The sequence below is a fragment of the Scyliorhinus torazame genome, chromosome 24 (genome assembly GCF_047496885.1).
Source record: "Scyliorhinus torazame isolate Kashiwa2021f chromosome 24, sScyTor2.1, whole genome shotgun sequence".
NCBI classification, from domain to species: domain Eukaryota; kingdom Metazoa; phylum Chordata; class Chondrichthyes; order Carcharhiniformes; family Scyliorhinidae; genus Scyliorhinus; species Scyliorhinus torazame.
The window spans coordinates 21417472-21429494 of NC_092730.1; the positions used below are offsets into that span (position 1 = coordinate 21417472).

Consider the following 12023-nt stretch of genomic DNA (forward strand, 5'->3'; position numbering starts at 1 on the left):
CCTAGCACCAGGGAGGCAACATACCATCCTGGAGTCTCGTTTGCGGCCACAGAAATGCTTATCTATTCCCGTTACAATTGAATCCCCTATAACTATTGCGCTGTCACACGTATCACCCCTCCCTCTGCAGCAGAACCAACCGTGGTGCAATTAATTTGGCTGCTGCTGCTTTCCCCTGAGAGGCCATTCCCCTCAACAGTATCCAAAGCGGTATACCTGTTTTGCAGGGGAATGGCCACAGGAGATTCCTGCACTGCCTGCCTCGCTCTCTTGCTCTGCCTGGTGGTCCCCCATTCCCTCCCTGCCTGCGGAGTCTGAGCCTGCGGCGTGACCACCTCTCTATACGAGCTATGAACGATACTTTCCCGCTTCGTGAACACTCCACGGTGTCCCTAGTCGCCGCTCCGGCTCTGAAACTCGGGCTTCCAGCAGCTACAGCTGGAGACACTTCCTGCACACTTGCCGGCCCTGGGAACTGGAATCGTTCTTGATCTCCCACATGGAGCAGGAAGAGCAGACCATGGCTTGGAGCGAAAGAAAGAATATATAAATGTACTCACCCAATCAGATCTTTTGATTTCCTAGTTCCGCTTTCAGGTTCACTTCTCCTTTATCCGCCAAGCTTCGCTCCCTAACTATTATCTTTTAAGTTACTTAAGTTTCAGCGATTTAAACACAGTCCCTAATATCAGTTACTCACCAACCAATCAGCTTACTGCTATCCTGTGACGATGCTGTTGATTTTATGTTCAAATCCGACACGCTGCCTGAACGGCGGAAATGCCCCAAGCCTCGTGTTCCCTTCATCCTCCGTTCCCAGGAGAGTTTCCCTCGCAGGTCCCACGCTCGCTGCTACCTAAAGGTGGCTACACTTCAAAAAGCACCTTATTGGCTATAAACTGGGACGTCCTGAGGTCATGATGTGCAGGGTCTTGCTTGCTGTGCTTTTTGGTCGGCCACCTTGTTTAGGTAGGCGGCCATTGGTGGCCACCTTGTTTAGGTAGGCGGCCATTGGTGGCCACCTTGTTTAGGTAGGCGGCCATTGGCGGCCACCTTGTTTGGGTTGGTGGCCATCTTGTTTGGGTTGGTGCCCATTTTATTTGGGTTGGCATCCATCATGTTTGGTTTGGCACCCATCTTGTTTGGATTGGTGGCCATTTTGTTTGGGTTGATGGCCATTTTGTTTGGGTTAGCACCCATCTTGTTTGGTTTGGTGGCCATCTTGTTTGGGTTGGCCAGCTTGTTTGGGTTGGTGGCCATCTTGTTTGGGTTAGCACCCATCTTGTTTGGGTTGGTGGCCATCTTGTTTGGGTTGGCCAGCTTGTTTGGGTTGCTGGCCATCTTGTTTGGGTTAGCACCTGTCCTGTTTGGTTTGGCGGGCATCTTGTTTGGGTTGGAAGCTGTCTTGTTTGGGTTGGCAGTCATCTTGTTTGGGTTGGTGGCCATCTTGTTTGTGTTGGCCAGCTTGTTTGGGTTGGTGGCCATCTTGTTTGGGTTGGTGGCCACCTTCTTTGGGTCGGTGGCCATCTTGTTTGGGTTGACCAGCTTGTTTGGGTTGGTGGCCATCTTGTTTGGGTTGGTGGCCACCTTGTTTGGGTTGGCACCCATCTTGTTTTGGTCGGCGGCTATTGGTGGCCATCTTATTCGGATAGGCGGCCATTTTGTTTGGGTTGATGGCCATCTTGTTTGGGTCGGCAGCCACCTTCTTTGGGTCGGTGGCCGTTTTATTTAGGTTGGTGGCCATCTTGTTTGAGTAGGTGACCATTGGCAGCCATTTTGTTTGGTTAGGTAGCTACACTATTTGCGTTGGCAGCTACCTTGTCGGGATTGGCAGGACCCAGCACACCTCGCCACATTACTACGCCTGTAGGTTAGGTCTTCGTCTGCAATACCATGTCGTGTCTCGTATTGCGAGGGGAATGGAGTATAAAAGTTAGAAAGCCATGGTACAATGGTAAAGGGGGTTGGTGAGGCCACACTTGGAGTACCACCTGCGGTTTTGATCTCTGTAATAATCTTACCACGGCCGGTTTTCCGACACCGTGAGCCTTTTATTTCCGTCGGGAGGTTCGTACTCCACAAAGCCCACTGGGAAATCTATCAAAGATTCCCCCCTCCCAGGTGTCCTTCATGGCCATTATAGCGGTGTCCGTTACCGAAGGAAGGGATAGTCTTGCCTCAGGGGGCAGTTCAGAGGCGGTTCACTGGGCTGATTCCTGGGAGGAAGGAGGTTTGTCCGATTGAGCAGGTCGGGGCCTATACCCGTTGGGAGTTGCGAAGAACGAGAGGGGATCTTCTTGAAACGTATCAGATTCTGAGGGGGGGGGGGTTGACGGGGTGCAGGCTGAGAGGATGTTTCCCACCTCGTGGGTCCAGTTGGAAAGATGTCTGATCGACGGGGGTGGGGGGGGGGGTCATAGCCGCTTTGGGGGGGGGTGGGGGGGGGGGGGGAGGCTGAGGTGCAATGCTTTAAGTCGCGGGATTTCGGAAATACCCTTGGAAAATAATGACTGTCTCCTGGAATACCGAGCTTCCTCGCTCTGCACCTTCAACCCGTCCTGAAACCCCCCTTTTCCGTTCTCTCGCAGGGTATAAGTTCCTCCTTAAGGCGGAGCAGCGGAGAGGTGGGTCATAGTTGCTTTGGAGCATGCTGTGTGTTGAGTGGCACTAACATCCCCCCCAACCCCACCCGCCCTCGCCCACCCGCCCTCGCCCACCCGCATCCCCTTCCCGCTCCAGGCTTTCTGAGTGATCCGGCTCCAGCTGCTGAATGCGATCCGGTCCGTATGTTTGAGATTGCCGGGTTTTGCTCTGCTGACACAAAGGCCCAACCCATGTGATAAACTGGAGGTGCTGCTCCCGTAATACCGGGAGTACAGGCCCCCGCCAAACTAACCCCACCGTAACCGTAATACCGGGACTACAGCTCCCCGCCAAACTAACCCCACCGTAACCATAACACCGGGAGTACAGCCCCCCGCCAAACTAACCCCACCGTAACCGTAATACCGGGAGTACAGGCCCCCCCGCCAAACTAACCCCACCGTAACCGTAATACCGGGAGTACAGCCCCCCGCCAAACTAACCCCACCGTAACCGTAATACCGGGAGTACAGGCCCCCCTGCCAAACTAACCCCACCGTAACCGTAATACCGGGAGTACAGGCCCCCCCGCCAAACTAACCCCACCGTAACCGTAATACCGGGAGTACAGCCCCCGCCAAACTAACCCCACCGTAACCGTAACACCGGGAGTACAGCCCCCGACAAACTAACCCCACCGTAACCGTAATACCGGGAGTACAGGCCCCGCCGCCAAACTAACCCCACCGTAACCGTAATACCGGGAGTACAGGTCCCCCCGCCAAATTAACCCCACCGTAACCGTAATACCGGGAGTACAGCCCCCCGCCAAACTAACCCCACCGTAACCGTAATACCGGGAGTACAGGCCCCCCCGCCAAACTAACCCCACCGTAACCGTAATACCGGGAGTACAGGTCCCCCCGCCAAACTAACCCCACCGTAACCGTAATACCGGGACTACAGCCCCCCGCCAAACTAACCCCACCGTAACCGTAATACCGGGAGTACAGCCCCCGCCAAACTAACCCCACCGTAACCGTAATACCGGGAGTACAGACCCCCCCACCAAACTAACCCCACCGTAACTGTAATACCGGGAGTACAGCCCCCGCCAAACTAACCCCACCGTAACCGTAATACCGGGACTACAGCCCCCCGCCAAACTAACCCCAGCGTAACCGTAATACCGGGAGTACAGCCCCCCGCCAAACTAACCCCACCGTAACCATAATACCGGGAGTACAGCCCCCGTCTAAACTAACCCCACCGTAACCGTAATACCGAGAGTGCAGGCCCCGTTTAAACTAGCCCCACCGTAACCGTAATACCGGGAGTGCAGGCCCCGTCTAAACAAACCCCACCATAACCGTAATACCGGGACTACAGCCCCCGTCTAAACTAACCCCACCGTAACCGTAATACCGAGAGTGCAGGCCCCGTTTAAACTAGCCCCACCGTAACCGTAATACCGGGAGTGCAGCCCCCGTCTAAACTAACCCCACCGTAACCGTAATACCGGGAGTACAGGCCCCGTCTAAACAAACCCCACCATAACCGTAATACCGGGAGTACAGGCCCCCCGCCAAACTAACCCCACCGTAACCGTAATACCGGGAGTACAGGCCCCCCCGCCAAACTAACACCACCGTAATCGTAATACCGGGAGTACAGGCCCCCCCCCCGCCAAACTAACCCCACCGTAACCGTAATACCGGGAGTACAGGCCCCCCCGCCAAACTAACCCCACCGTAACCGTAATACCGGGAGTACAGCCCCCCGCCAAACTAACCCCACCGTAACCGTAATACCGGGACTACAGCCCCCGTCTAAACTAACCCCACCGTAACCGTAATACCGGGACTACAGCCCCCGTCTAAACTAACTCCACCGTAACCTTAATACCGGGACTACAGCCCCCGTCGAAACTAACCCCACCGTAACCGTAATACCGGGAGTGCAGGCCCCCCCCCCGGCCAAACTAACCCCAACGTAACCGTAATACCGGGAGTGCAGGCCCCCCCGCCAAACTAACCCCAACGTAACCGTAATACCGGGAGTGCAGGCCCCCCCACCAAACTGACCCCACCGTAACCGTAATACCGGGACTACAGCCCCCGTCCAAACTAACCCCAGCGTAACCGTAATACCGGGAGTACAGGCCCCGTCTAAGCTTACCCCACCGTAACCATAATACCGGGAGTACAGGCCCCCCCGCCAAACTAACCCCACCGTAACCGTAATAACGGGAGTACAGGCCCCGTCTAAACTAACCCCACCGTAACCGTAATACCGGGAGTACAGGCCCCGTCTAAACTAACTCCACCGTAACCGTAATACCGGGAGTACAGGCCCCCCCGCCAAACTAACCCCACCCTAACCGTAATACCGGGAGTACAGGCCCCGTCTAATCTAACCCCACCGTAACCGTAATACCGGGGGTACAGGCCCCGTCTAAACTAACCCCACCGTAACCGTAATACCGGAACTACAGCCCCCGTCTAAACTAACCCCCTGTAACCGTAATACAGGGACTACAGGCCCCGTCTAAACTAACTCCCTGTAACCGTAATACAGGGACTCGAGGCCCCCCCGCCAAACTAACCCCAGCGTAACCGTAACACCGGGAGTACAGCCCCCGACAAACTAACCCCACCGTAACCGTAATACCGGGAGTACAGGCCCCGCCGCCAAACTAACCCCACCGTAACCGTAATACCGGGAGTACAGGTCCCCCCGCCAAACTAACCCCACCGTAACCGTAATACCGGGAGTACAGCCCCCCGCCAAACTAACCCCACCGTAACCGTAATACCGGGAGTACAGGTCCCCCCGCCAAACTAACCCCACCGTAACCGTAATACCGGGACTACAGCCCCCCGCCAAACTAACCCCACCGTAACCGTAATACCGGGAGTACAGCCCACGCCAAACTAACCCCACCGTAACCGTAATACCGGGAGTACAGGCCCCCCCACCAAACTAACCCCACCGTAACTGTAATACCGGGAGTACAGCCCCCGCCAAACTAACCCCACCGTAACCGTAATACCGGGACTACAGCCCCCCGCCAAACTAACCCCAGCGTAACCGTAATACCGGGAGTACAGCCCCCCGCCAAACTAACCCCACCGTAACCATAATACCGGGACTACAGCCCCCGTCTAAACTAACCCCACCGTAACCGTAATACCGGGAGTACAGGCCCCGACTAAACTAACCCCACCGTAACCGTAATACCGGGAGTACAGGCCCCGACTAAACTAACCCCACCGTAACCGTAATACCGAGAGTGCAGGCCCCGTCTAAACAAACCCCACCATAACCGTAATACCGGGAGTACAGGCCCCGTCTAAACTAACCCCACCGTAACCGTAATACCGAGAGTGCAGACCCCGTTTAAACTAGCCCCACCGTAACCGTAATACCGGGAGTACAGGCCCCGTCTAAACAAACCCCACCATAACCGTAATACCGGGAGTACAGGCCCCCCGCCAAACTAACCCCACCGTAACCGTAATACCGGGAGTACAGGCCCCCCCGCCAAACTAACACCACCGTAATCGTAATATCGGGAGTACAGGCCCCCCCGCCAAACTAACCCCACCGTAACCGTAATACCGGGAGTACAGCCCCCGGCCAAACTAACCCCACCGTAACCGTAATACCGGGACTACAGCCCCCGTCTAAACTAACCCCACCGTAACCGTAATACCGGGACTACAGCCCCCGTCTAAACTAACTCCACCGTAACCTTAATACCGGGACTACAGCCCCCGTCGAAACTAACCCCACCGTAACCGTAATACCGGGAGTGCAGGCCCCCCCCCCCGGCCAAACTAACCCCAACGTAACCGTAATACCGGGAGTGCAGGCCCCCCCGCCAAACTAACCCCAACGTAACCGTAATACCGGGAGTGCAGGCCCCCCCACCAAACTGACCCCACCGTAACCGTAATACCGGGACTACAGCCCCCGTCCAAACTAACCCCAGCGTAACCGTAATACCGGGAGTACAGGCCCCGTCTAAGCTTACCCCACCGTAACCGTAATACCGGGAGTACAGGCCCCCCCCGCCAAACTAACCCCACCGTAACCGTAATAACGGGAGTACAGGCCCCCCCGCCAAACTAACCCCGGCGTAACTGTAATACCGGGAGTACAGGCCCCGTCTAAACTAACCCCACCATAACCGTAATACCGGGAGTACAGGCTCCCCCACCAAACTAACCCCACCGTAACCGTAATACCGGGAGTACAGGCCCCCCCGCCAAACTAACCCCACTGTAACCGTAATACCGGGAGTACAGGCCCCCCCACCAAACTAACCCCACCGTAACCGTAATACCGGGAGTACAGGCCCCGTCTAAACTAACCCCACCGTAACCGTAATACCGGGAGTACAGGCCCCCCCGCCAAACTAACCCCACCCTAACCGTAATACCGGGAGTACAGGCCCCGTCTAATCTAACCCCACCGTAACCGTAATACCGGGAGTACAGGCCCCGTCTAAACTAACCCCACCGTAACCGTAATATCGGGAGTACAGGCCCCGTCTAAACTAACCCCACCGTAACCATAATACCGGGAGTACTGGCCCCGTCTAAACTAACCCCACTGTAACCGTAATACCGGGAGTACAGGCCCCCCGCCAAACTAACACCACCGTAACCGTAATACCGGGAGTACAGGCCCCCCGCCAAACTAACCCCACCGTAAACGTAATACCGGGAGTACAGGCCCCCCCACCAAACTAACCTCACCGTAACCGTAATACCGGGAGTACAGGCCCCCCCCGCCAAACTAACTCCACCGTAACCATAATACAGGGAGTACAGGCCCCGTCTAAACTAAACCCACCGTAACCGTAATACCGGGAGTACAGGCCCCCCCACCAAACTAACCTCACCGTAACCGTAATACCGGGAGTACAGGCCTCCCGCCAAACTAACCCCACCGTAACCGTAATACAGGGAGTACAGGCCCCGTCTAAACTAACCCCACCATAACCGTAATACCGGGAGTACAGGCCCCCCCGCCAAACTAACCCCACCGTAACCGTATTACCGGGAGTACAGGCCCCGTCTAAACTAACCCCACCGTAACCGTAATACCGGGAGTACACCACCGTCTAAACTAACCCCACCGCAACCATAATACCGGGAGTACAGGCACCCGGCAAACTAACCCCACCGTAACCGTAATACCGGGAGTACAGGCCCCGTCTAAACTAACCCCACCGTAACCGTAATACCGGGAGAACAGGCCCCGTCTAAACAAACCCCACCATAACCGTAATACCGGGAGTACAGGCCCCCCGCCAAACTAACCGCACCGTAACCGTAATACCGGGAGTACAGGCCCCCCCGCCAAACTAACACCACCGTAATCGTAATACCGGGAGTACAGGCCCCCCCCCCGCCAAACTAACCCCACCGTAACCGTAATACCGGGAGTACAGGCCCCCCCGCCAAACTAACCCCACCGTAACCGTAATACCGGGAGTACAGCCCCCCGCCAAACTAACCCCACCGTAACCGTAATACCGGGACTACAGCCCCCGTCTAAACTAACCCCACCGCAACCGTAATACCGGGACTACAGCCCCCGTCTAAACTAACTCCACCGTAACCTTAATACCGGGACTACAGCCCCCGTCGAAACTAACCCCACCGTAACCGTAATACCGGGAGTGCAGGCCCCCCCCCCCGGCCAAACTAACCCCAACGTAACCGTAATACCGGGAGTGCAGGCCCCCCCGCCAAACTAACCCCAACGTAACCGTAATACCGGGAGTGCAGGCCCCCCCACCAAACTGACCCCACCGTAACCGTAATACCGGGACTACAGCCCCCGTCCAAACTAACCCCAGCGTAACCGTAATACCGGGAGTACAGGCCCCGTCTAAGCTTACCCCACCGTAACCGTAATACCGGGAGTACAGGCCCCCCCCGCCAAACTAACCCCACCGTAACCGTAATAACGGGAGTACAGGCCCCCCCGCCAAACTAACCCCGGCGTAACTGTAATACCGGGAGTACAGGCCCCGTCTAAACTAACCGCACCATAACCGTAATACAGGGAGTACAGGCCCCCCCACCAAACTAACCCCACCGTAACCGTAATACCGGGAGTACAGGGCCCCCCGCCAAACTAACCCCACTGTAACCGTAATACCGGGAGTACAGGCCCCCCCACCAAACTAACCCCACCGTAACCGTAATACCGGGAGTACAGGCCCCGTCTAAACTAACCCCACCGTAACCGTAATACCGGGAGTACAGGCCCCCCCGCCAAACTAACCCCACCCTAACCGTAATACCGGGAGTACAGGCCTCGTCTAATCTAACCCCACCGTAACCGTAATACCGGGAGTACAGGCCCCGTCTAAACTAACCCCACCGTAACCGTAATACCGGAACTACAGCCCCCGTCTAAACTAACCCCCTGTAACCGTAATACAGGGACTACAGGCCCCGTCTAAACTAACTCCCTGTAACCGTAATACAGGAACTCCAGGCCCCCCCCGCCAAACTAACCCCAGCGTAACTGTAATACCGGGAGTACAGGCCCCGTCTAAACTAACCCCACCGTAACCGTAATATCGGGAGTACAGGCCCCGTCTAAACTAACCCCCTGTAATCGTAATACCGGGAGTACAGGCCCCGTCTAAACTATCCCCACCGTAACCGTAATACCGGGAGTACAGGCCCCGTCTAAACTAACCCCACCGTAACCGTAATACCGGGAGTACAGGCCCCCCCGCCAAACTAACACCACCGTAACTGTAATACCGGGAGTACAGGCCCCGTCTAAACTAACCCCACCGTAACCATAATACCGGGAGTACAGGCCCCCCCCGCCAAAATAACCCCACCGTAACCGTAATACCGGGAGTACAGGCCCCGTCTAAACTAACCCCACTGTAACCGTAATACCGGGAGTACAGGCCCCCCGCCAAACTAACACCACCGTAACCGTAATACCGGGAGTACAGGCCCCCCGCCAAACTAACCCCACCGTAAACGTAATACCGGGAGTACAGGCCCCCCCACCAAACTAACCTCACCGTAACCGTAATACCGGGAGTACAGGCCCCCCCCGCCAAACTAACTCCACCGTAACCATAATACAGGGAGTACAGGCCCCGTCTAAACTAAACCCACCGTAACCGTAATACCGGGAGTACAGGCCCCCCCACCAAACTAACCTCACCGTAACCGTAATACCGGGAGTACAGGCCTCCCGCCAAACTAACCCCACCGTAACCGTAATACAGGGAGTACAGGCCCCGTCTAAACTAACCCCACCATAACCGTAATACCGGGAGTACAGGCCCCCCCGCCAAACTAACCCCACCGTAACCGTATTACCGGGAGTACAGGCCCCGTCTAAACTAACCCCACCGTAACCGTAATACCGGGAGTACACCACCGTCGAAACTAACCCCACCGCAACCGTAATACCGGGAGTACAGGCACCCGGCAAACTAACCCCACCGTAACCGTAATACCGGGAGTACAGGCCCGGCCAAACTAACCCCACCGGAACCATAATACCGGGAGTACAGGCCCCGTCTAAACTAACCCCACCGTAACCGGAATACCGGGAGTACAGGCCCCGTCTAAACTAACACCACCGTAACCGTAATACCGGGAGTACACCCCCGTCTAAACTAACCCCACCGCAGCCGTAATACCGGGAGTACAGGCACCCGGCAAACTAACCCCACCGTAACCGTAATACCGGGAGTACAGGCCCGGCCAAACTAACCCCACCGGAACCATAATATCGGGAGTACAGGCCCCGTCTAAACTAACCCCACCGTAACCGGAATACCGGGAGTACAGGCCCCGTCTAAACTAACACCACCGTAACCGTAATACCGGGAGTGCAGTCCCCATCTAAACTAACCCCACCATAACCATAATACAGAGAGTACAGGCCCCCCCGCCAAACTAACCCCAACCTAACCGTAATACCGGGAGTACAGGCCCCGTCTAAACTAACCCCACCGTAACCGTAATACCGGGAGTACAGGCCCCCCCCGCCAAACTAACCCCACCGTAACCGTAATAACGGGAGTACAGGCCCCCCCCGCCAAACTAACCCCCTGTAACCGTAATACCGGGAGTACAGGCCCCGTCTAAACTAACCGCACCATAACCGTAATACAGGGAGTACAGGCCCCCCCACCAAACTAACCCCACCGTAACCGTAATACCGGGAGTACAGGCCCCCCCGCCAAACTAACCCCACTGTAACCGTAATACCGGGAGTACAGGCCCCCCCACCAAACTAACCCCACCGTAACCGTAATACCGGGAGTACAGGCCCCCCCACCAAACTAACCCCACCGTAACCATAATACCGGGAGTACAGGCCCCGTCTAAACTAACCCCACCGTAACCGTAATACCGGGAGTACAGGCCCCCCCGCCAAACTAACCCCACCCTAACCGTAATACCGGGAGTACAGGCCCCGTCTAATCTAACCCCACCGTAACCGTAATACCGGGAGTACAGGCCCCGTCTAAACTAACCCCACCGTAACCGTAATACCGGAACTACAGCCCCCGTCTAAACTAACCCCCTGTAACCGTAATACAGGGACTACAGGCCCCGTCTAAACTAACTCCCTGTAACCGTAATACAGGGACTCGAGGCCCCCCCGCCAAACTAACCCCAGCGTAACTGTAATACCGGGAGTACAGCCCCCGCCAAACTAACCCCACCGTAACCGTAATATCGGGAGTACAGGCCCCGTCTAAACTATCCCCACCGTTACCGTAATACCGGGAGTACAGGCCCCCCCGCCAAACTAACACCACCGTAACTGTAATACCGGGAGTACAGGCCCTGTGTAAACTAACCCCACCCTAACCATAATACCGGGAGTACAGGCCCCGTCTAAACTAACCCCACCGTAACCGTAATACCGGGAGTACAGGCCCCATCTAAACTAACCCCACCGTAACCGTAATACCGGGAGTACAGGCCCCGTCTAAACTATCCCCACCGTAACCGTAATACCGGGAGTACAGGCCCCGTCTAAACTAACCCCACCGTAACCGTAATACCGGGAGTACAGGCCCCCCCGCCAAACTAACACCACCGTAACTGTAATACCGGGAGTACAGGCCCCGTCTAAACTAACCCCACCGTAACCATAATACCGGGAGTACAGGCCCCCCCCGCCAAACTAACCCCACCGTAACCGTAATACCGGGAGTACAGGCCCCGTCTAAACTAACCCCACTGTAACCGTAATACCGGGAGTACAGGCCCCCCGCCAAACTAACACCACCGTAACCGTAATACCGGGAGTACAGGCCCCCCGCCAAACTAACCCCACCGTAAACGTAATACCGGGAGTACAGGCCCCCCCACCAAACTAACCTCACCGTAACCGTAATACCGGGAGTACAGGCCCCCCCCGCC

The 12023-nt window shown here is 56.3% G+C and overlaps 1 protein-coding gene across 1 annotated transcript in view; it reads left to right on the forward strand.

Annotated features, from left to right (window-relative positions):
• Positions 1-12023, forward strand: part of LOC140399955 (EH domain-binding protein 1-like) — a 153074-nt gene that overhangs the window by 83761 nt on the left and 57290 nt on the right. Inside the window, 1 exon segment of the mRNA XM_072489449.1 lies at positions 2589-2624. Coding sequence (XP_072345550.1) covers positions 2589-2624 — 36 coding nt within the window.